General features: G+C 42.2%; 1 protein-coding gene and 1 long non-coding RNA gene across 3 annotated transcripts in view; one reads left to right on the forward strand and one right to left on the reverse strand.

The window, feature by feature from the left end:
* The window catches only part of LOC138745261 (endophilin-B1-like), a 33,893-nt gene extending 18,190 nt beyond the window's left edge, over positions 1–15,703 (reverse strand). Inside the window, exons 1-2 of one of the 2 annotated variants that reach the window (XR_011346110.1) lie at positions 15,214–15,703; positions 203–341 (exon numbers count right to left, since the gene is read on the reverse strand). Coding sequence is in view for 1 of the 2 variants with exons in the window: in XM_069902316.1 (XP_069758417.1) it covers positions 15,214–15,285 (72 nt within the window). In the remaining variant the exon portion in view is untranslated. Of the gene's footprint in view, positions 1–202; positions 342–15,213 lie in introns of those variants that run through there. The other variant, XM_069902316.1, reaches the window with a different exon arrangement.
* Positions 14,995–26,466, forward strand: part of LOC138745262 (uncharacterized) — a 43,438-nt gene continuing 31,966 nt past the window's right edge. The window contains exon 1 of the long non-coding RNA XR_011346112.1: positions 14,995–15,081. This is a non-coding gene — a long non-coding RNA (uncharacterized lncRNA). The remainder of the gene's footprint in view (positions 15,082–26,466) is intronic.

The raw sequence follows: 26,466 nt of genomic DNA on the forward strand, positions 1-26,466 counted from the left end.
CGACCTTTATGGCCGGGTCACAGTGGAGGAGTTTAGGGAGGAGTCGAGGAGAGGATGACATCAGGAGGGTGGGCCATCCCATGCCTGTACTGGTAAGTACATACAATACCATTTCATTACCAGCAACTTAGAAAAAACCTAGGTTTTCAACCTGTAAAAAGTGCAGAAGAAGCAAGGCTGACCTTCCAGAAGGAACCTCGGGAGCAGTTAGAGATAGATCCGAATCCTCAACGTGGAACTCGGGAGAAGCTGGAAGAAACATCCACATCCTCTGCGCATCCAGTGACGCAAGATGTCCTCAAGTTGTTTGGCCTGGCGGCGGGTCAGGAGGAGTGCGAGGTCTGCCGGAAGATATTGAAGGTTCAGATCCTGTAAAATTATTTTTGGAAATGGATTCCAGAGATGTTTGGAGTCGAGTCTTTTGAGATCGGGCTCATAGGGCGTGAAGGAGAAAACCTTTTCTGGGTCAAATGTCAAGAGCGGTTCTTTTAAGATGTTTGTGATATCAGGATAGAGAAATTATATTGTGGCTTGCGGATCAGAAAGTCGCCTTGATCAAAGCCCTACGATGTATCAAGGCAATAGGGTTTTATTTTAAGCTGATTTAAGTCAGGAGATTATTAAGTGATGGAAAGAGTTTAATCTGGTCAAAGAAAGGGTATAAGTTTACTTTTTGGTATCCGATTATATTTAAGGTGATTTATGGGCGAGATCAGTCTCAATGTTTTGAGAGTCCTTATGGTGCATTATCTTTTGCAAATTCCTTCCCAGATTTGAAGGAATTGATGGGGAAAATGCCCGAGGATAAGATTGGGAAGGGAATGGGAATCGGTGAATGATGTTGAAGATGAAGCTCAAGCTCAATGTGGGTGTTATCACTGGGATGACTGATGGGTTTTAATGGTCGGTTGGGGGGTGGTGGTTGACTCTACTACTTCTAAAGTCATCTGCCACTTGTGGTATTGACTGCACCTGGTCCACAGAGGGGGGTCCGACTCTTTGGCTCTTAGGTTTTTACATTTTTTTACAGTGGTTTCTTATTGTTTGAAAGGGGGGTTTGGGTTTTTAAAAAATTTATATCTAATTGTAATTGCTGTGTGAAGTGTCAATCTCAGGAGGAAATTAAGTTATGGCTCATTTAAATTTTGTGACCTTCAATGTTAAAGGACTTAATAATCCAATGAAAAGGAAGGGAATATTGGCATATATAAAGAAAATGAAGGTTGATGTTGCCTTTTTGCAAGAAACTCATTTGTCTGAGAAAGAACATATGAAATTGAAGAGAGATTGGGTAGGACATGTTTTTCATCTTCATTTAATTCGAAAGCTCGAGGTGTTGCTACTTTGGTTCATAAGAAGATACCGTTTCAGTTGGAATCATTCTCTGCCACATTGGGTCTAGAGCTGTTGGTGAATTGTAAATTTGTTGCTGAAGCATGGACTTTGATGAATGTTTATCCACCCAATGAAAATGATGAAGACGCTATTTCTGAAACTTTTTTGAATCTGGGTCAAGCTAATGAAAATATTTTGGTTGGTGGGGATTTTAATTGGGTGTTCGATAAATTTCCAAAACTGTACAAAGAACCAAAATGGCAAAATGGATGTTAGACTCAATGAAAGATTTGAATTTGGTAGAAATATGGAGGAAATTAAATCTGACAGAATAACTTTTCTCTTTATTCACCCAGACATTATCCTTTTTTGAGAATTGACTTTTGCTTAATGTTAGTACAATTACAGGGTAGATTTATACATGCAGAGAATAAGAGTAGGATTTTGTCTGATCATTCCTCATTGTTAAGTAGAAGTACACAATCCTTTATCTGGACATCTAAAATCCAGAAAGTTCCCAACACCAGCAAGTGGGGAGAGAGACGGCAGCGCGAGGCAGGCGGGAGAGGGGTGGGGGGAAAATGGCAGCATGACTGGAAGGGAGTGGGGGTGGATACAGCAGCACAATTTGGGTGGGCTTAAATCTGGGTTTCTGAAATCTAGAAAAATCTGAAATTCAGAACACAGTGACCCCCCCCCCCCAAGGGTTCTGGATAAAGGATTGTGCACCTGCACATGTTCTGGTTTGCATAATGTACACACCCCTTATCGGTGAATGTTTAATGGGATGTTATTGAAGCAACCAAAATTTCTAAGTTATATCAAAGACCATATTCAGTCTTATTTGCAAATTAATACAGATTCAGTACAAAGTAAATTTGTTTTGTGGGATGTTTTAAAAGGTTATTTAAGAGGTCTGATAATCAATTATACTGCAAGAATTAAGACACAGCATTTGGCAGAGAGGCAAAATTTGGAGAAGGAAATAACAATTTGAGAGAAGGAATTCCAACGAAATTCGACTGTGGATAAAAAGACTTTTCTGATTCAGTTGAAACTGTTATAATATAATGCAAACATATAAGTATGAAAAATTAATACAATGATCCAAATAGCGTTATTATGAGTTAGGAGAAAGAGAACATAAGGTTTTCGCTCGGCAATTAAAGACTGAACAGGCATCAAGGACAATAAATGTGATAAGAAATAAATCAGGAGTTACTTTTAAACCTCAGGAAATGAATGATGACTTTCACTCATTTTACCAGAATTTATATCCTTTTGAAGTAAGTCAGGATGAGGAACGTGTTGAGTCTTTTTTAGGTAGTTTGAACGTATCAGTTTTGGACGATAAAGATAGGACAGAATTGGAAGTTCCTTTCAGTGATTTAGAAATTGAAGAAGCGATATTGAATATCACCTGGAGAAGATGGGTTTACAGGAGGGTTTTATAAAGAATTTTATGAAGTCTTGTCTCCTGTTTTGGTGGATGTTCTTAAATAAGCTACAGAAGAGCAAAAGCATTTCCAGAATCCTTTTGTAGACCTAGACTTAGTTATTGCAAAAAAGAAAGAGCCCCATTGAAAGTTGCCTCATATCGACCAATATCTTTATTAAATGTAGTTTATAAGTTAGTAACTAAGGTATTGGCCAATAGACTTGCGAAGTATTTAACACGTTTAATCGAGCCTTTGATCGTGTTGAAAGGTACTTTTTATTTAAAATACTTGAAAGATTTAAGTTTGGAACTTTTTTACCTTGTTGTTTTAAAGCCTTGTATAAAAGGCCTTTGGTGAGTATGGTGACAAATGGACAAATTTCAGATACGTTTAATTTAACACACTCCACAAGCCAAGGTTGTCCTTTGTCACCATTGGTGATAGAACCACTAGCCCAAGTTATAAGACAAAATGATAAAATTAGTGGGATTAAAATAAATGAAGAGGAACGTAAGATTAATTTGTTTGCAGATGACGTACAAATATATTTAACAAATCCTCAGTAATCATTATGACATCGACAAACCTGTTTGGTTCAATATGGAAAAATGTCTGGTTATAAGGTTAATCGGGATAAGAGGAACATATTACCAATTACACAGGAAGATTATCCTGCTTGTAAACAGATTACACAGCTTAGATGGACTAAGAAAATTAAATATTTAAAGGTAATGGTTGATGTGGATTATGTGTAAGTTTAACTATGTTTCTCTATTGATAAAATTCAAGCTGATTTAATTAAATGGAAAGATCTTCCTTTGACATGAATGGCACATGTGAATTGTATTAAAAATGAATATTTTTCCTTGAATTCAATATCTTTTTCAATCAATTCCATGTTTGTGTCCAAACATATTTTTTAAAGAGTTATGTAGCAATCAGAATATTTTTATAGAAAGGTTCATTGGCTAGAGTATTGTTGCAAAATTTAACATGGCAATATGCATTAGGGATGACAATGGCCTCATTTTCAGAATTATTCATTAAATTATTAGTTTATTATCAGTTAAAATTTATTAATAGGATGTTCGATGTTAATCAACCTCCACACTGGGTTAAAGTGTTATTAGCACAGATTTCTCATTCTATTATACATCAATGTATATTTAGATGAACTCCTCGTCTTTTGCATTATTATAATGTGGCAGTATGATGACATTTATGTGATACTTGGTATAAAAGAAATCTGTCAATAGCAACTGGAGATAAGGTTTCATTACAAATTCCATTACATCAGGATAAATACATATCCTTCTCGATGGGTAATCTCAGTATTTAAAGATTTGCCAGATGAAAGGTGTTCAAGTGTTAGCAGATTGTTTTGAAGATGGGATATTTTTTCTTATGTTAGGCTTCAGGAAAATATTGAGGTACCGTTAAATTCTTTACTTGGATATTTTCAAGTACATGCTCCAGTAGTGAAGAGTTTTGGGCGGGAATCGAACATGCCTAAGTTAACTAAAATTAAAATTTAATTGTAAATGAGGCAGAAATTGATTTATTTCAGAAATGTATTATTTTTTGCAAGAGAAAATGGGTAATCTAGATTGAGATAAATCAAAGCTTAAATGGGAGATAGATTTATCCTTAGAATTATCCCAAGAAGGATGGACTACTATGTGTGAAGAGAGTGTGACTAAATTTGGTGAACTACAATTTTCAACATCAGTTGAATTAAACACCAGAAAAGTTAAAAAGATATGGATTTAGTCATTCAGATTTATGTTTTAATTGTGGGACTCAAATTGGTACTTTTTTTTTCCAATTCTGTCTGGTTGTGTGATAAATAAGTCTTTTTGGATAAAAATTAAAGAGTTTAAGGCGGATTTATTAGAGACTACTTTAATGTTAGATCCACTGCTTTTTTTTAAAATGGGGTATATTACAACTTTAACAATGGGTTTAAGAATGGATAAATCTCAAATTGAGTTTATTCAGTTCGCATTAGCATTGGTTGGGGAATGTATTGTTATTTCGTGGAAAAATGATGTGGATTTAAATATGAATCGTTGGCAAAATGAAAAATTGTATTTGTTTGGAAGAGATAACATAATTTATGTGATAATTATTTTTTTTATGTGAAGATGTGGTCTAAAATTTACAGTCTTTTGCCTCTTCTTTCTTAAAGAGTGGAGTAACATTTACAATTTTCCAGTCCAGCCTGGGCAGACAAGGATAGATAGACTTTAAACATGAACATGGTGAGGAATTAGCAAAGCTATTCATTCAAATATACTGCTTACAACTAGGTAATTCAAAATCATCCAAGTTATAGGGTTTCACATGAGAGACGAGGCCAATAGCCGCAGAGATCAAGACAAAGCAGAATCATGAACACCATTACTACCAAGATTTACATTGGTGACATATCAGAGTCAATGCGATACTTTAAGATTAGATACAACACAGTAACAGACCCACAAGCCTGTGCTTCCCAGTTGACCTTCAACACCCCCATACTTTTTGAACAGTGGGAAAAATTTGGAGGCCCCTCCCCCACCCTGGGGAAAACCTAAGCACACACAGGGAGAACATAGAAACTCCTCATAGAGAGAGCAGGATTTGAACCCCATCCCTATCACTGGCAGCGCAACAGAGTTGCGATTGTGCCATCCACTGTCGAACCATGTTGGACAGGAAGAAACTCAAATCAAGAAAGTCAATAAATGGAGAGCATCAATATTTCGTGAATTGGTACGGATTAGTTCAGATTTTGAGAAAAGATGGATGGACAATACTTTGCAACAACATAATGACAGTCAGTACAAAAGAAGCCAGAGCGAGCTTACATGGGAGCCAGGAAGGGAAAGTAGCCACTTCATTGAAATGGAAGCAAGAGAATGGTCTTAGGAGCAAGAACCCATGTAAGAGAAGTTCTGGTTCACGAGCAAGTCACAAAAACCCAATGATGCCTTCCAAAGTGCATTCCGATTTGGGAATACGAGGCATTTATCTCGACTTATTTCCCCAGTTTGGGCATTTTAGATCATTAATATTCCCCGGTATTCTTAAAAATTTGATGATGAGGTGTTACATGTGTTGCTATGAGGTGTAACAATGCAGCTCGCAGTATTTGCACAGCAGATATAATAAGGGATCCACCCTTCCCCCTCTCCTTCATAGTGTCTATTTAAGACAAACATAATCTGCAAAGAAATGATGATGAGATCACGAGATGAAGCAGTAGAACTTCATTCATCTTTTGATTTTATCATCTAAACAAGTTTTTAAAAAATTACAGAGCAGTGAGGGTCTGGGATGCATTGCTGGGGTGGAGGTGGGGGCTGGTACAATAAGGACATTCAAAACACTCTAAGATACATGGATGGAAAAATAAAAGAGGGTAATGAGTGTGAGGTAGGGAAGGGTTAGATTTGTAATGGCACTGATATACCATCGTTTACAAACAATTAAAGAATACCCTCACTCGTTTCTTCCAGAAGACAATGGAGTCGACCTTCTTTATCCTCCTCAGACACAACATTGCATTCTTCAACTCCCGAAAGACCACCCAGCCAAACCCCTTTGACCTTCTCATTGGCTCATTGCCACATTGTAATCCTGACCCTCTCTCTCTACTCCTCCTGCATCGGAGATCCATCATCCATACACTGATGTTTAACACACTCGGACACATGGGCTATTCCTCCAGCGCGATGCTTCAAATACATCATCAGCGGCAAATGGCACCGTTCCCAAAGCAGGCAGATGCATCACCGTGACAGCCCCCTTCCCCCCACCACCTCCAGCCTCCGAGCCATCCAAGGAGGCGACTGAATGGAACTGTCCCCAGTCTAATGGTCTGGAGGGTTGACAGTTCACCTGATCTCGTATGATACTGGAAGACAGGCGATGCAGGGGTACGACTGGTCCTTTTGCTCTGGCCCTGATGCAGAATGTGGACATTCGAAATACACTGGCTTCAACCTTTTGTTGGAAACAGTGTTACCTTTTCCATTCCTGTCAATAACAAAACACTATGAATGGTGTCATAAGACCTGCAAAGAACCATCGTAAATGAGCTAAAGTGGTTTACGAACAACATCATGTCAAAGAAACACACGAGTACAGTGTTGACAATCATTTGGCACATCCACTGCAGAAGATGCTGCCACATAGGAGAACATCAGAGTTATCTCATTTTCTCAAAGAAAATCAAGAAAACTGACCTGTTCATGGAGCATTGTGTTTGGACTCAGATTCACAAACTCACCTGGCAAGGTCAGCATACAGTCATAGACTAGCTCTACCACTAAACATCTATGATCTGCCCTCAGAGCTGTAGTCACGCAAAGGAGAACCATGGGCAAACGTTCGCTTCATGTAGATGATTTGCCACCTGCTGTCAATGGTGCTTTCGATCGTCAATGAAAATGCTCAAAGAAGCTGTTGGCCTGAAATGCTTAGCCGTAATTCAGGTAGTGACCAGAGGATCAGTGAGAGCTCAGACCAATGCTGACTCGAACTGAGACCCTCGATCTGTTGTAATTGTGCCCAGAACACCAAAAGATGGAATCCAATGATCCACAAAAGCCCAAGCAATTGTCTCTGCAGAGATGCCGATGATAGGAATTTCGTCCTTCCACCTGGTAGTCCTGTCCTCACCCGTGAGCAGAGAAGTACATTGCCGAGATGGCGGAAGTGGACCTTCCAAGCCACAAGGTGCATGTGCTGGAAATGGGAATCCAAAACAACAAAATCCCCCAGCTTGAATTTCATGTGCCTGGAGACTTTAGGACGTTGACTTAGCAAGCAAGTCCTTGCCCATAATCCAACATTCTGTTTAACACGAAGCCAGGTAAGATGTTCCTTAACCAGTTTGATTGATGCTCTTCTACCAGGAAGAGATAGATTGTGAAGAGAAAATCTCCTGCCTCATAGCCACCCACACAAACAGCCTCGTCCTTTCTGTTGGGGGAAAAAAATCACAAACCAACTTTTCACCTGATTCATCCAGCATCACATCTTGAAAATGGAGACCAGAGTTGATCTGGTTTCACCGGATGAAATCGGCATCAGTGTGCCGTGCATGAGCCATGGCACTGAAATCGATGGCAGTAGTTTTATGTAATGTCAAGCCTGAATAGGGCACCAGCCACAGCATTCACTTTTCCTCAGATGTGCTGTGTGTCCAATGAAAATTGTAGGATGAAGTCCAAATGCCGAATCTCTCTGGGCAAATAGAGATGTGTGCTTCTACTTGCAGTATGCAGAAGAGGCTGGTGGTCTGTACAAATGGTCAAAGAATGACCTTCCAATAAAAAACTGAAATATCGAATTAGAAAATGGGATTCATGAGAGAATTACAAAGAAATTTATTTCAAAATTGTATCTACTATTTCAAGAGGAATCTCCAAATCCAAACTTGAATAAATCAAAAGAAGGATGGGAATTGGATTTGGGAACTGAAATTGACTCTTTTTGCTGGTCTGACGTTTGTTGGGACAATAATTATTGTTTTTGATAGATTAGTTAATTATAACTTTATTCATCAATTATATTTAAAGCTACAACAATTAATTTATTCCTAATTTTTCAAATTCATATTTTAGATTGGCACATAAACTGGTACATTTATACATTATATCTGGAGATATCTCAAGGTGACATCATTTTGGAAAAATGTGGGCAAGTTTTTGGAACAAATTATCATAATGTTTACCATTAACACCTGAGCTTTTACTTTTGGGAAATGTATATGATTTGGAAGCCTAATTCAATTTCTCAAAGAACAATTAATTATTTTTATGTCGCATTGGCAGTTACCAGGATTTGTATAACAATTCCATGGAAATCTGAATCCCATCTTAAAATTGATTGTGGGGAAATGCAAAATTGTATTCCCTTAGCAAAGGTGACTTATAATATTCGAACTGGGTATGATACATACTTCAAAGTTTGGAAACCATATTTAGATATGGGTTTGGATATCTAATGTATTCACTTCTCCACCCCACCACCACTTTTCTTTAATCTTAATGGTTGAAACTTATCATGTTGGTTTCATTCTACTATTTTATTAATATCCTGCCTTTCCTTTTGGGAGGGAATAGTTATCACAGTAGCTTTGCACCTAGATCTGTATTTTTTATCTTTTATACTTTTTTCTCTTCTCACTTTTCTATACAGTTCAACCATTTATTTTTTTTATTCTATTTTCATAATTGTAAGTTTCATTTGGATACGATTCTATAATTATATTGAACTGTATACAAAACTATACATATATTTTTTTTAAAAACTGAAATATTTCACTGCGAGATAGATAGCTAAGAGTTCTTGCTGAAATGTACTATATTTTCCTGAGCTGGTGACCACTTGGCTGGAAAAAAAATGTCAAAGTTTCCAATTGCCCACAGACTCGTTGTTCGAACACTGGTCCCACAGCACTGACAGATGCATCTGTGGTAAGAGAGCAAGGCCTTGGGCATTTGATGTACAAGCTTAGTGGCCTTTGTAAGAACAGTGTTCACATCATGGAAAGCATACACGGCATCGTCTTTCAAAGTTAAGGTCTTTTTGAAACAGGCATCAGATCCTTTGAGTCATTCAGCAAGAGGTAATAGAGATGCTGTGGCATTCACCAGGGAACAGCAATAAAAATTCCTCCAACTTAAAAACCATCACAACTGGCCAACCTTAATGGCGGGAAGAAATTCTCAAAATTCACGCATTTCCCATTCATCAGGCAAAATACCATGTTGCATAACTCTAGGTCCCAAAAATACAAGATCAGAAGCACCAGAAACATTTTCCTGGGATTGATCACGATGCCACATTCCTCAGGTCTTGAAAACAATGAGATAAGGTGGCTCTTGTGCTCCTCTTCATCCACACTTACAACCAGGATCTGATCGATCAACACAAGCACCAAAAAAACCCAAGGCCAGTGAATTAGTGGTCCATGAACCACTGGAATGTCTGAGCTGCATTTCATAGACTGAATGCTGAATGGGAGCATCACTGCTGTCTTCGTGACATCCGGAGACTCAAATTGAATCTAATAGTAAGTAGGTACTAGATCTATTTTGGCAAATGCATATTTGCTGTGGAGGTTTGCTGAGAAGTCTTGTAAATTTGGAATATTGTATCAGTCAGGCACGGTGGAATTGTTCAGGGGACGATCATCTCTGCAAGGCCGCCAATCCCTAGTTTTTTTCAGAACCATATGCAACCGTGAAGCCCAGCAGCTGTCAGATCTGTGGAATATGCCCAACTCTTGCCAATCCAATCTTGCGATTTTAAGATAATCTGGGGGTATTAGAAGCCTGCGTCTCAGACCCTGCCTTTATATGGTGGCTTATTGCATGTCTGTACACCGTTACGATGGGGTCATGAGGCAAGGAAAACACGAGTAAGGCTTGGAAAGGGCAGGAATCAGGTTGAAGGTTTGTCAGGCAGCAGGTGGCATTGGAAGGACAACAAATGCAGCTCACTTGCATTCAAGAGCTGCAGTCCACACAACGTTTTTTCAAATACATCATGGAAAAATGTGACAAGAAATTCACTCCCAAAATGGAATTTGCCACATTTACAACTGAAAAACTACCCAAAAAGATGGCAAGACTAAAATGAAGCATGAGTAACCTCTGGCCATGTTTGAATAAGAGAATCATTTGTAGCTGAAAGAACACATGACATATTAGAAAGACTATGTTCCTCAAGGATTGGAGGGACCGGCACTGATCGAAACTGACAGAAAATTTTGAACTTTTACATAGAGATGGCAAACAAATAACCTACTCCAACAATTGCCTCGAATGTTTCCATTTTTCTCAGTTGCCTTCGATAATCTCTCTCAAATGAGAACAAGATCCCAAAACAAAGGAGGAGAACCATGCCACCAGGCCCATTGAGCCTGCTCCATAAATACACACTGAGCTACTCTACACTCCTTCCAATTTCCACCCTTTTCCCCATATCCCTTCATGCCCTCACTAACGAGATACTTGTCTATTTCTTGTTTGAATACTCCCAGTGATCTGGCTTCCACTACTGTATGAGGCATTAAGTTCCACAGCTCCATGACCCTCTGGCAAAAGAAGTTCTTCCCAATCTCTGTTTTGGATGGATAACCTCTAATTTTCTTGTCATCGATTCACCCACCAAGGGAAACATCTTACCCGCATCCACCCTATCTAAACCTTTCAAAATAAAAAATGTCTCCATGAGATTTCTTCTTTAATTTCCGATATCCCAATGAATATAACCCAAGAGCTGTCAAACACTCCTCATACATTATATTTTGCATTCTGGGAATCATTCTCGTCATTCTCCTCTGCACCCTCCCCAACAACATCACATCCTTTCTCAGATAGGGGGCCCAAAACTGCACCAAGACTCAAAATGAGGTCTCACCTGTGCCCCATAGAGCCTCATTAACACCTCTTTACTCTTGTACATATTTCTCTTGAAATGAATGCCAACATAGCATTCGCTTTCTTCATTACTAATTTCACCTGGTCATTAACATCTTCGAATAAATGTTCTGGGTTTAATTTTTTTTAATTATGTTGTGGTTCCTTTTCATCACCTTTTTGGAAGCTGAATTCACAAAATTTTCCAAATATTTTTTCAGCAATAATTCTGTGGTACAGAGGATTACTCATCTTTCCTAGAGGTTAAAAGTTGCATTTTGATTTTGTTGTCTCAACTGAACATTGTACAAGGTGAAGGCCGATTAAAATGGATTCAGTAATGATGGCCTTCAACTTTGCATTATTGCTGTGGCTACACAGCTTGAATGATAAACTGCTGTTTCTACAGGGAATTAACTCATGGAAATGTTCTAAATACATTCATTGGAGATAGACCTCTGTGAAATGTTTACTGCCCATCGACAACAATCCTTGAAAAGAGATGAATCATCACCCAACAGAGCAGCCCAGGAATAGGACATTTGGTGAACAATGTCTGTGGTGACCATGATGCTCATTTAAATTAATCCCATCTGTCAGCACATGGTCCATACACATCACCCATTCCCTCTTGTTCATGTGCCCAACCAAAACCCTCTTAAATCGTGGTGATTTCACCACTATCCTGGCAGCGTGGACCAGACTCCCACCGCACTGTGCAAAAACCTGCCTCACTTCTCTCCTTTTCCCCTCTCATGTTCAATATAGGCATCGTAGTATTTTTACATCTCCCACAGGGGAGGGGGAAGAAGAAATCTACCTTCTCCAGGACTACAATAATTGGATAAATTTCAACCAGGTCATCACTCAGCTTCCAATGCTCCAGAGAAAACTATCCAAACTATCCTCTCCTCAGACCCAATGCTCTATCCCAAGCAACCCCCTGATAAACTCCTTTTGTCATGCAGCAACTAGAATTGCAGAAAACACTCGAAATGTGGCCAAAATAACACCAAAGTCCCTATATTTTTCAAGGCATTTGGACAAGTAACTGAGAAAAATTACATTTTAGACACATGGTACGTCAAGATCAGAAGGATTGGAGCATTATTGTTCAAGTGACACAACTTTAAAAAATAACATCTAACTTTATGAAGAATGTGATACAACAACAGGAAAAACGGATGGAATCAGACACATTCTATGAGCATTGGGAAGCAAAGAAAAACGAATTGGTTTTCCATCTCTTCCAAAGCGACCCAATGACCCCGACAGGTCCTCACCGACCTGCGACCGTAGTACCACAATGGTCGCGTCCTGGGAGGGTGCCCACGATGGTCGCAAGTTGGGGTTTTGACCGCGTGTGAGGACCCCTGAAGTCTTAGAGCCTATTTTTAAAATCAAATGATTTGACAAACGAGAACAGAGACACAGGGCACAAAAGACCCAAAATGTACGGATTGACTTTGTGACTCAGGGTCCATTGGCTGGGGCAGCCATCTTAATTTCTGTACGCATGCGCCAGACGTCAGTTGGCGCTTGCGCAAACAGTTCACTTCGTGGCCCTCAATCGGCACATGCGTATCTGCAAGATATGCGCAAACTCATCAAGCATGCGCCAACTAGACTTGCCAATCACGTTCCGCGCCCCCTCCCGCTGCAAGTAACACCGCGGCCTCCAGCCTCGCCCTATCGACACCATCAGGCCTCGCACCGACGCCTGTTTCACCCAAACACCCCGCTGATACCGGCCGCTCCCGGGTATGGCCCAGCGGGATGCTGGTTGCCCGTTTTCCCTGGACCACGCGGCTGTGGATCCCGGCGCCGCCGCCAACTTCTTCCCGTTGGGCCAGCGGAGACACGACGGAACCTGAGCAGACGATGCCGCCGCAAACGTCCCGCCTCCCCACAGCACAAGCCAATCAGCCTGCGAATCCGCCCATCAATCCAACCCGACTTCAGCGTCCAATCAAATAGCAGCCTCACCGAATCAGCCGATTGGCTCGCGCAACTGAAGCAACCAATCAGCGAGCGATTGAGCGAACACACAGGTGAACCCAATCAGCATCGCAAGACAGAACACAAAGGCAGTGGAAGGAGCAGGAGACCTTTCGGACCTTTCACTTTCAACTACCCCAACAACTCAATCAAATCCTTGGGAAACACAGGATCACTTTGTCTTGGCTCCAGGATTCCTCTGATCTTAAGAAATACATTGTACCCCAACTGCAAGGGAGACTATTTATTATCAAACTTTCCTTCATATTTATTACCGCTTCCAATTTAATGGAGGACACAAGTGGTTGTGTCAGCCAGCTGGACCGCCTCGGGGAACCTCATGGAGCAGTCAATCATGGTGAGTAGGTAACTCATCCCGCGGGAGGCCGGAAGTGACCCCACAATGTCATTGTAGATGTGGCTGAACCTATGTGATGCTGGCTCGAATGTCTGGGGTGGTGCCTTCACGTATGTCTGCATTTTGGTCATCTGACAGAGTGTACAGGCCTTGGCCCACTGACAACCTGTTTCTGAAGGCTCAGCAAGACAAACCTATTGACCACCATTTTGACAGTACTGATGGCCGGGTGCGTCAGGTTGTGCACCTCATCATAAAACTGCCATCTCCATGCTGTCGGCACAATGAGGTGGGATTTGCCATTGGAATGCCGCAGAGGAGCGTCTACTTACCAGGGTCGATGTTAACATCCTCCAGCCTGAGCCTGGACACTGCTGTCTTGCTTGCAAGAATATCAGGGTCATCCTGCTGTCCCCTGCCGAGGGCTAAATAGTCTTTTCACTGGGACAGGGCCTGGTCAGACTTGATTGCGGGGGTGGGGCAGTGCATCACCCACGATGTGTTGAATGTCTGTAGTGAACTCAGACTCATATGAGAGGAGTCGCTGCTGCTTGGCCGACCACAGGTCCAACACTTTATGGAAGGCAAAAGTTAATGGCTTCTAGTCCATGAAGACACTGAATTGTCTACCTTCCAAAAATACTTTAAGTGCCTGACTGCCAGGTACAGCACCAATTGCTCTCAGTCAAAGACACTGCATTTGAGTTCAGGTGGCCAGAGGTGTCTGCTAAAGAAGGACAGAGGCTGCCATTCCCCTTCGATGAATTGCTCCAGTGCACCCCCTACTGCTGTGCTGGAAGCATCTACTGTGAGAGTGGTGGGTGTCTCTGGCCTGGCGTGTACCACAAGGGTTGTGTTGGCCAGTGCGTCCTTGGCCTTCTGGAACGCCTCCAAATCCTCATTGTCCTAGGTAATGTTTTTACCTTTCTCCGCATGATGTGGGCCACTACCGGTATCAATCGGTGATAAAAATTAATGGTACCAGTGAATTCTTGCAGCCCCTTCATTATGTGGGGTTTGGGGAAGCACTGAACAACCTCTACCTTTTCAAGCAGGGTTTAGTTCCGTGCCTGTTGATTTGACCCCCAAGGAAGTCGAACGTTTCCAACCTGCACTGGTACTTAGCAAGGTTTATATAGTATGTCCAAATACCTCCAGCCAGGTGCACAGTCACATTCAATAGGGTAGAGAATTCCAAGGATATTTCATTTTCATTGAAGACATTTCTTAAAGTCTAAGCAGCCGATCGGTTATTGGGAAATTGTGACACTTGGTGAGCCTTTTAAATGCCCCTAAGATTTCAGCCTTCACCACCACTCCAGTTCTTGGGCTCGTCCCATGTCCCTGACCTGGTACGCATACATTGCATCCCCTCCCCTTGTCACCCTCCTGTTGCTCCACCCCGAGCCAGTGGTGAAGGTGGTTTCTGTCCCAACAGGTGTTGAGGACCTCAACCAGGGAGCAGACCCGGGAGATGAACCTCAACTGCATCTAATTCACATTCCCGCAGATCAACGCACGACCGTGGGCCAAGGTGAGTGACCCATTGGTGAACCGGAGCTACGGGGGTGGTCTCCATCCTCTGGGTTCATCCCCAATACTGTCCCCTGTCACCTACCAGGCCCATCTCCAAACCCCCATCTCCCACCAGGCCCATCTCACACACCTCTGCCCTGGCTGGAGCAGTTTCCCTCTTCATGTGGGGATCCAAAATGGATGGAGTGGGAAGGAGGTCCATGTACGTCACCAGACTATGGTGTTATGAGCCCAAAGGACCCCAAAACCCAGCAGCAATAGACATTCACCAGGACAAGTAGTTGCGCGAGTCAAGGGTTGATTCGGTGAGGCCGCTATTGGATGAGACGCTGGGGTCGGGTTGGATTGATGGGTGGGTTCGCGGGCTGATTGGCTCTTGCTGTGAGGAGGCGGGACGTTGGCGGCGACGTCATCTGCTCGGGGTCCGTCGCGTCGCCGCGGGCGCGAATGGGAGGAAATTGGCGGAGGCGCCGGGACCTTCCACAGCCGCGCGGTCCAGGGAAAACGGGCGACCGGCAGCCCTCCGGGCCCCACCCGGGAGCGGCCGGTACCGGCGGGGTGTTTGAGTGGAGCCGAGGCGTCGGTGCGAGGCCTGATGGCGCCGACTGGGCGAGGCCGGAGGCCGTGGGGTAACTGGCAGCGGGAAAGGGGCGGGGGAGGGGCAAGAAGAAGTTTGGAAGTCTGGTTGGCGCATGCGCGGTGGATTTGCGACTTGGAGTTGGGTTTGCGCATGTGCGGCTAATATGCACGTGCCGACTGACGGGCCACTCAGCAAAGCCACAAGTCGCGCATGCGCACTGAAATTAAGATGGCTTCCCCAACCGATGGACCCTGAGACACTGAATCACAAAGTCAATCCGCACATTTTGGGTTTTACGTGTCCTTTGTCTCTGTTCACCTTTGAAAATCATTTGATTTTAAAAATAGGCTCTAAGACTTCAGGGTTCCTCGCACGGGGGCAAAACTCCGACTTGCGACCATTGTGGTATCTGACTGAACTTTTGGGTTCCATTGCGGTCGCAAGTCGGGAAGGACTTGGGGTCATTGGGTCGCTTAGGAAGGGATGGAAAACCAATCCATTTTTTTTTGCTTCCAAATGTTCATAGAATGTGTCTGATTCCATCCGTTGTTCCTGTTGTAGCATCACATTCTTCATAAAGTTAGATGTTATTATTTTAAAAGTTGTGTCTCTTGAACAATAATGCTCCAATCCTTCTGATCCTGACGTACCATGTGTTTAAAATGTAATGTTTCTCAGTTACCTGTCCGAATGGCTTAAAAATATAGGGACTTTGGTGTTAAAAATACAGGGTAAAGATTTCACCAATCCTTTTGAATTTATGATCTCTGGGATTTCTGGACATGTTTTCTATTTAGGTTGGTGTATCATGCAGACCTGTTTGGTTGCAGCAAGTAAGAAGTTATCGCCTTGTAGCATCTGCTGTGGCAGCGCTACCAAATAAAGAGACATCCACCCAAGGTGAGAGTAAACCAAAGACTGGCTTTACTGTTTTAAATTCCCCACATGTGCTCGCTGGCCCACCCACTTCTGGTGACGTACTCCCTGACTTCCCGATTTACGTCATTGTGTCATGGCGTCACTCTCCAGCTGTCTGCCTCTACGTGGAAGTGGAGGGCTCCTCAGCCCATACATGGTGCTAGGAGTGGGCTCCTTCTCGTCAGTGAAGGGGAGTCCGTGCCATCTTGGACTATCCGAGTGTTGCAGAGATTTGGCCTCTTTTTGCTCACCTGGTCTCTTGGCATGCTACAATCTCAGTGTTTATAAGCGGGAAATTCTTTCAATGTTTCATTCAACTTTATTACAAAATTCTTCCTAGATTATCTGTGTACCATTGAAGGTTATGGGTTTTCTTGAACAGGGATCATGATTTTACTCATAATTTGGTGAGCCAATGGATGGGACATTTTTTGCTCATGCCCCATGAGAATCGAAATAAAAATGTAGTGACAAAATTAGGAAGGTTTGTTGACCCTTCTTTTTAAGCAGGATGTCATGATGATGTTCATCTTGCATATGATGTGTCAGTTCTTAATGGCAGCTGCCATATTGGCATTGTAAGGAGAGATGGGAAATGGGTCAGGTCCTTGGTGGTCCCAGTAATGCAACGTAGAAAGATGTCATGGGGCTGAATGTAGTTTAGGGAGGGAGAGGGTAGAGTATTAATTTTTAAGAAACGTATGTTGCCAGCCACCTATGAATATTTTTTGTCAAATAGAAACTCCTGCTGGTAGAACCCATTTCCTACTTTGAACATTCCCAATGTCATTATCCAAGCAGATATTGTTCAATCTCACTTCTCCTTCTTCCAAGTTATCTGGATGCAGGCAATTCTTCTGCTGTGCACAGAATTGAACGTTTCTAAATTTCACCAGGTTTTGGTGCTCAAAAGGTAAATGTTTCCCGCTCAGAAGGTTCTTGTAGGGTTTTTAAAGATTTGTTGTTCCAGGATTTCCACAACTGAGGTACCTTCATTAGTCATCTCAATATCTGGATGATGAAACTTGCCCCATCAGGATTTTCCAGATGGTAACTTATTTTTGCAAGCTACTACATAGTTCTATTCCTCTTATTCCAAACAACAGGAGTTCTTTCTTCTGCTCAAGCTGTTGTTAGATAAACAAAACCCACGTGTGACTTTCCTCTAAGCACCCTGCAGAAAAGTACTTGTAGCCATCCTGGCTCCATTTCCAAACAATGGTCATTCATTTTATGACATCAGTTCGACTAACACCAACTTGTGAATGTGAATAACTTTCTCCAGAGATCTTCAATATTTCTTCAGTCTTTCAAATAAAATGTTTTATAATGTATGTTTGTGTATGTATGTAACCTACTCTAAATCTTACCAAAATCCCAAATATTACCAAATTCTCCAAATATATTTATCCATTACAATATCGCGTAAGGTGCATTTAAGAGACTCTAAGACAGGTTTACATGGGTGAAAGAAAAACAGGGTTGTAGCGGACGCAATGCCACCGTCAGTTCACAGACTTACCTGACACGTCACAGGCTAACAGTGCTGGGCACCAAAGTACAGTGAGTGGATCAGATGAAGCCCCTGCCTAAAGGCACGGGGAACAAATGGCTGGTAGCTTTAACCTGCTGGTCCTCTGGACCAGGTGTTCACTAATGTTCTCATTGAGAGGCAGGGAATAAAAGGTCTGTATGTCTGCAATAAACCAGTCTTGAGTTGACTACCTTTGTATGTGTTTTCCTTTATTTAGTAGCATCTACCGCAGTAGCTGCTACAGGGTTTTTTTTTTGTTAATAATATCAAGATCAACAAAACATCGTGGGCCAAAGGGCTTGTACTGGGCTGTAATATTCTGTTATTTCTGTTATTGCTTGATTTGAATATCTGTTGTAAACACTGTGAGACTTCAATAATGTAGCAAATTTGGACAGCAACATTGCAGTCAGAAATTTGTATCTCCTGGTTGACTTGAGTTTTTTACCTTTTTACACAATGCTTTATAGTTCTGGTCAGTAAGAAAATAAATATTGTGCATGTTGAATATGTCATTATGTCTGAAAGTAACACTGGAAAAGAGTCATTAACACCAAGGTAAATAGCACCCTGTAGTGGGTGGTGCAGTTTCCTGATGGGCACAAGTTATCCCTCAGTGGCTACAGTGATGTGAAACTGTGGGTAAATTATTTTGATTTATACATGGCAAAATTAGCTGTTGTTTGTTCCAATTTCAGGTAGATGAGGTTGCAAAGAGGGTAAGGATAGAAAATAGTTGGGGAACAAAACTGGGGCTTGCATTTGATGGTGTGAAAGTCAAAATGGAAACTCAGAATAAGGCTAATCTGATTAAGCAAGCCACTGGCTCTTATACTTCCACCGGAAGTGAATTGAATTTTGAGGCATTTACGGTGGGTAATTTCAAAGTCTGTTGATTGTAAGAATAAATTAAGAGACCTTTTGCCCCTGGCTGTGCTGAAAGATTGTTTTGTTTATTAACTAAATCTTTCTAAGAGGGAGAATAGACTGAAGCTACTTTACTACTCGTTGTTGATGAATCTTGCAGTAGGATCTTTCAACTAATTACAGACTCCTAATTCCTCCCCCTCCTCGGTCATTTTCTCCTGCAATCTACATCATTTACCACCATCGAGGGATTCTCATGCAGGGTAAAGTTTCAAAATCACCTCCTCCAACCATGTCTGTTCTCTCTGTGGCAGGAAACCCAATGCAGAGTAAATGACAGATTGGCTGAGCACCTCCAATTTGATCACAATGGCCATCTTGGCTCATGGTCACAAGCTGTTTTAAGTTCCATTCCATTCCCACACTGACCTTTGTCTTCTGCCTCCTCCATTGTCAGGGTGAGATCAAATCCAGAGGAACCATCTCATTGCATTTGTGACTCGATAGTATGCATATGGAATTTTCCAAAATCATGTAACCTGTCCACCACCTCCCCCCTCCACAGGTTTCACTCTCTCTCCTGCTGATTCGCCCACTTCCCCTCGTATTCTCCCTTCCAAACCGATAACTTTTAAATGTGGGCAGAGAAATGGCAGATGGAGTTTAATCTGGACAAGTGCCTTGCTCTTCGAGAGGACTTGTCATACTGTTGCAAAGAGGGATCTTGGGGTACAAGCGTGAGCTCCTTGAAAGTGGCAACACAAGTGTAGAGTGTTAAAGAAAGTATTCTTCATTGAGCAGGGCATTAAGTATTAAATGTGATTAGGCCACATTTTGAATGTTTTCTGCAATTCTAGTTGCTGCAGCTCAGACGGCAAAGTCCTCCTCAGCGACAAGATCTCCATCCTCAACCGATGGTCAGAACACTTCCAATCTCTTTTCAGTGCCAACCGCTCAGTCCAAGATTCCGCCCTGCTCCAGCTCCCTCAACAGCCCCTAAGGCTAGAGCTGGAAGAGGTCCTCACCCTGGATAAGACATATAAGGCAATCGAACAACTGAAAAGTGGCAAAGCAGCAGGTATGGATGGAATCCCCCCAGAGGTCTGGAAGGCTGGTGGCAAAACTCTGCATGCCAAACTGCATGAGTTTTTCAAGCTTTGTTGGGACCAAGGAAAACTGCCTCAGGATCTTCGTGATGCCACCATCATCACCCTGTACAAAAACAAAGGCGAGAAATCAGACTGCTCAAACTACAGGGGAATCACGTTGCTCTCCATTGCAGGCAAAATCTTCGCTAGGATTCTACTAAATAGAATAATACCTAGTGTCGCCGAGAATATTCTCCCAGAATCACAGTGCGGCTTTCGCACAAACAGAGGAACTACTGACATGGTCTTTGCCCTCAGACAGCTCCAAGAAAAGTGCAGAGAACAAAACAAAGGACTCTACATCACCTTTGTTGACCTCACCAAAGCCTTCGACACCGTGAGCAGGAAAGGGCTTTGGCAAATACTAGAGCGCATCGGATGTCCCCCAAAGTTCCTCAACATGATTATCCAACTGCACGAAAACCAACAAGGTCGGGTCAGATACAGCAATGAGCTCTCTGAACCCTTCTCCATTAACAATGGCGTGAAGCAAGGCTGTGTTCTCGCACCAACCCTCTTTTCAATCTTCTTCAGCATGATGCTGAATCAAGCCATGAAAGACCCCAACAATGAAGACGCTGTTTACATCCGGTACCGCACGGATGGCAGTCTCTTCAATCTGAGGCGCCTGCAAGCTCACACCAAGTCACAAGAGAAACTTGTCCGTGAACTACTCTTTGCAGACGATGCCGCTTTAGTTGCCCATTCAGAGCCAGCTCTTCAGCGCTTGACGTCCTGCTTTGCGGAAACTGCCAAAATGTTTGGCCTGGAAGTCAGCCTAAAGAAAACTGAGGTCCTCCATCAGCCAGCTCCCCACCATGACTACCAGCCCCCCCACATCTCCATCGGGCACACAAAACTCAAAACGGTCAACCAGTTTACCTATCTCGGCTGCACCATTTCATCAGATGCAAGGATCGACAATGAGATAGACAACAGACTCGCCAAGGCAAATAACACCTTTGGAAGACTACACAAAAGAGTCTGGAAAAACAACCAACTGAAAAACCTCACAAAGATAAGCGTATACAGAGCCGTTGTCATACCCACACTCCTGTTCGGCTCCGAATCATGGGTCCTCTACCGGCATCACCTACGGCTCCTAGAACGCTTCCACCAGCGTTGTCTCCGCACAATCCTCAACATCCATTGGAGCGCTTTCATCCCTAACGTCGAAGTACTCGTGATGGCAGAGGTCGACAGCATCGAGTCCACGCTGCTGAAGATCCAGCTGCGCTGGATGGGTCGCGTCTCCAGAATGGAGGACCATCGCCTTCCCAAGATCGTGTTATATGGCGAGCTCTCCACTGGCCACTGTGACAGAGATGCACCAAAGAAAAGGTACAAGGACTGCCTAAAGAAATCTCTTGGTGCCTGCCACATTGACCACCGCCAGTGGGCTGATATCGCCTCAAACCGTGCATCTTGGCGCCTCACAGTTTGGCGGGCAGCAACCTCCTTTGAAGAAGACTGCAGAGCCCACCTCACTGACAAAAGGCAAAGGAGGAAAAACCCAACACCCAACCCCAACCAACCAATTTTCCCCTTCAGCCGCTGCAACCGTGTCTGGTTGTCCTGCATCGGATTTGTCAGCCACAAACGAGCCTGCAGCTGACCTGGACTTTTACCCCCTCCATAAATCTTCGTCCGCGAAGCCAAGCCAAAGAAAGAAGAAGTTGCTGCATGACAAAAGGAATTCATCTGGGGTTTGCTTGGGATAGAGCATTGGGTCTGAGGAGAAGTTGGACAAATTTGGATACTTTTCTTTGGAGCATTGGAGGCTGAGAGATGACCTGGTTGAAATTTATCCAATTATTGTAGTCCTGAAGAAGATAGATTTCTTTTTTCCCGGCCCCCGTGGGAGATGTAAAAATACTACGATCCCTATATTGAACATGAGAGGGGAAAAGGAGACAAGTGAGGCAGGGTTTTGCACAATGCGGTGGGGGTCTGGCCCACATGGCCAGGATAGTGGTGAAATCACCACGATTTAAGAGGCATGTAGTTGGGCACATGAACAAGAGGGAATGGATGATGTGTATGGACCATGTGCTGACACATGGGATTAATTTCAATGAGCATCATGGTCACCACAGACATTGTTCACCAAATGGCCTATTCCTGGGCTGCTCTGTTGGGTGATGATTCATCTCTTTTCAAGGATTGTTGCCGATGGGCAATATACTTTTCACAGAGGTCTATCTCCAATTCATGTATTTAGAACGTTTCCATGAGTTAATTCCCTGGAGAAACACCAGTCTGTCATTCAAGCCACAGCAAAAATGCAAAGTTTGAAGGCCATCATTACTGAATCCATTTTAATCAGCCTTCACCTTGTACAATGTTCAGTTGAGACAACAAAATCAAAATGCAACTTTTAACCTCTAAGAAAGATGAGTAATCCTCTGTACCACAGAATTATTGCTGAAAAAATATTTGGAAAATTTTGTGAATTCAGCTTCCAAAGAGGTGATGAAAAGGAACCACAACATGATTTAAAAAATTTAAACCCAGAATATTTATTAGAAGATGTTTATCACAATAAACATGTTCATGTTCAGTAATGATCGATTCTGGAATGGCATGTGGCAGTGATAAAAGGAATGCAGGATAGATATATTCCAAGGAAAAAGAAATTAATGATTTGGATTGTGGTTTAAATGGTTTTGTGGCCAAATTTGTGGAGGTCACCAAGATAGGGGACAGAGTAGGAAGTGTAGAAACCGTAAAGTTGCAGAAGAATATAAACAGATTAGGAAACTGGGCAAAATGATGGCAGATAAGATTTAACACCAAGAAATTTACTGTTGTACATTTTGGCAGTGAAAATAAACAGGAAGCATACTATTTGGATGGGATGAAAATTCAGACCTTGGATGTGCAAAGGGACCTGGGTGTCCTTGTGCAAGGAAACCTAAAAGTTAATGACCAGGTGAAATTGGTCATGAAGAAAGCGAATGCTATGTTGGCATTCATTTCAAGAGAAATAGTGTACAAGAGTAAAGAGGTGTTGATGAGGCTGTATGGGGCACCGGTGAGACCTCATTTCAAGTACTGTGTGCAGTTTTGGGCCCCCTATGTGAGAAAGGATGTGATGTTGTTGGAGAGGGTGCAGAGGAGAATGACTAGGATGATTCCCAAAATGCAAAGGATAACGTACAAGGAGTGTTCGACAGCTCTTGGGTTGTATTCATTGGAGTAGAGGAAGTTAAAGAAGAAATCTCATGGAGGGATTTTGTGCATTGAAAGGTTTAGATAGGGTGGATGCGGGTAAGATGGTTCCCTTGGTGGGTGAATCGAGGACAAGAAAATTAGAGGTTATCCTTTAAAACAGAGATTAGGAAGAACTTGTTTCGCCAGAAGGTCGTGGATCTGTGGAACCGCTGCTACATACAGTAGTGGAAGCCAGATCACTGAGTATTAAAACAAGAAATAGTTTTGTGTCAGTTTACGGAGCAGATTCGATGGGCCTGGTGGCCTGGTTCTGTTCCTTTGTCTGTGATCTTGTTCTCATTTGGGAGAGATTATTGAAGGCAACGGAGAAAAATGGAACAATTCAGGCAGTTGTTAGAATAGGTTATTAGTTTGGCATCTCTGTGTAAAACTCCAAAACTATCTGTGACTCTGGAGCGGTGCCTGTCCCTCCAACACCTGAGGAACATAGATTTGCTAATATGTCATGTGTTCATTCAGCTACAAATGATTCTCTTATTCAAATATGCCCAGAGGTCACTCGCATTTCATTTCAGCTTCACATCGTTTTGGGTGGGTTTTCTGTTGTAAATGTGGCCAGTTCCACTTTGGGAGAGAATTTCTTGTCACATTTTTCAGTGATGTATTTGACAAAATGCCGTTGTGTGGACTGCAGCTCTTGAATGCAAGTGAGCTACATTTATTGTCCTTCCAATGCCATCTGCTGCCTGACAAGCCTTCAACCTGGCTCCTGCCCTTTCCAAGCCTTCCTCAAGTCTTTTCCTCGCCTCGTGTCCCCATCATAATGGTGTGCAGACATGCAATAAGCCACCATATAAAGGCAGGGTCTATGAGACGCAGGCTTATAATACCCCGGATTATCTTAAAATCTCAAAATTGGAATGGCAAGAATTGTGCCTAGCCCACAGATCTGACAGCTGCTGGGCTTCACGATTGTATGTGGTTCTGAACAAACTAGAGATTGGCAGCCTTGCAGAGATGATCGTCCCCTGAACAATTCCACCATGCCTGACTGATACAATATTCCAAATTTACAAGACTTCTCAGCAAACCTCCATGGCAAATCTGCATTTGCCAAAATAGATCTAGAACGTGCTTACTATTAGATTCCATTTGAGTCTTTGGATGTCACAAAGACAAAGATGCTCCCGTTCGGCATGTTTGTGTTTCTGAGAAAACCATTCGGTCTATGGAATGCAGCTCAGAAATTCCAGTGGTTCATGGACCACGAACTCACTGTCCATGGGTTTGTTTGGTGCTTGTGTTGATTGAGGAGATTCTGGTTGTAAGTGTGGATGAAGTGGAGCACAAGAGCCACCTTATCTCATTGTTTCTAAGGCTTGAGGAATGTGGTACCGTGATCAATCCCTGGAAAATGTTTCTGGTGTTTCTGATCTTGTATGTTTGGGAGCTAGAGTTATGCAACATGGTATTTTGCCTGATGAATGGAAAGTGCGTGAAATTTGAGAATTTCCTCCCTCTGTTACGTTTGGCCAGTTGTGATGGTTTTGAGGTATGAGGAATTTTTATTGCTGTTTCCTGCTGAATGCCACTACACCTCTTGCTGAACGACTCAAAGGATCTGATCTCTGCTTCAAAAAGACATTATCTTTGGGAGACCATCCTATTTATGCTTTCCATGATGTGAACACTGTTCTGACAAATGTCACTAAGGTTGTACATCAAATGCCCAAGATCTTGCTCTCTTACCACAGATGCATCTGTCAGTGCTGTGGGAGCAGTGTTCGAACAACGAGTCTGTGGGAAATTGGAACCTCCGGTGTTTTTTTTCAGCCAAGCGGTCACCGGCTCAGGCAAAGTATAGTACATTTGGGCAAGAACTCTTAGCTATCTATCGCGCAGTGAAACATTTCAGTTTTTTTTTAAATTTATAGTTTTGTATACAGTACAATATAATACCAGAATCGTATCCAAATGATACATTGATCAAAATAGAATAACAAATAAATGGTTGTACTGTCCATAAAAGTGAGAAGAGAAGAAAAGTATAATGAAAAAAAAAACAGATCTAGGTTCAAAGCTCCTGTGATAACTATTCCCTCCCAAAAGGAAAGGCAGGATATTTATAAAATATTAGAATTAAACCAACATGATAAGGTTCAACCATTAAGATTAATGAAAAGTGGTGGTGGGGTGGAGAAGTAAATACATTAGATATCCAAACCCATATCTATATATGGTTTCCATATTTTGAATAATGTATCATACCCAGTTAATATTATACGTCACCTTTGCTAAGGGAATACAATTTTGCATTTCCTCCCCACAATCAATTTTAAGATGGGATTCAGATTTCCATGGAATTGCTATACATCTCCTGGCCACTGTCAATGCAACTTATAAAAATAATTAATTGTTCTTTGAGAAATTGAATTAGGCTTCCAAATCATATACATTTCCCAAAAGTAAATGCTCAGGTGTTGATGGTAAACATTATTATAATTTGTTCCAAAAACTTGCCCACATCTTTCCAAAATGATGTCACCTTGAGACATGACCAGAAAGAATGTATAAACGTACCAATTTCTGTGCCACATCTAAGACATAAATTTGAAAAAATTGCAATAAATTAATTGATATGGCATTAAATATAATTGAGGAATAAATTTGTAATTAACTAATCTATTAAAAACATTAATTACTGTCTCAACAAATGTCAGACAAGCAAAAAGGGTCAATTTCAGTTCCCAAATGCAATTCCCATCTTTCTTTTGATTTATTCAAGTCTGGGTTTGGAGTTTCCTCTTGAAATATTAGATACAATTTTGAAACAAATTTATTTGTAATTCTCTCATGAATCCAAATTTCCAATTCAGTATTTCAGCTTTTTATTGGAAGGTCATTCTTACACAATTTGTACAGACCACCAGCCTCTTCTGCATACTGAAAGTAGAAGCACACATCTCTATTTGCGCAGAGAGATTTGGCACTTGGAGTTCATCCTACTATTTTCATCGGACACACAGCATATCTGAGGAAAAGCGAATGCTGTGGCTGGTGCCCTATCCAGGCGCGACATTACATCCAACAATTGCCATCGATTTCAGTGCCATGGCTCATGCACGGCACACTGATGCTGATTTCATCAGGTGAAACCAGATC

The sequence above is a fragment of the Narcine bancroftii genome, chromosome 11, assembly GCF_036971445.1.
Source record: "Narcine bancroftii isolate sNarBan1 chromosome 11, sNarBan1.hap1, whole genome shotgun sequence".
Classification (NCBI taxonomy): Eukaryota; Metazoa; Chordata; class Chondrichthyes; order Torpediniformes; family Narcinidae; genus Narcine; species Narcine bancroftii.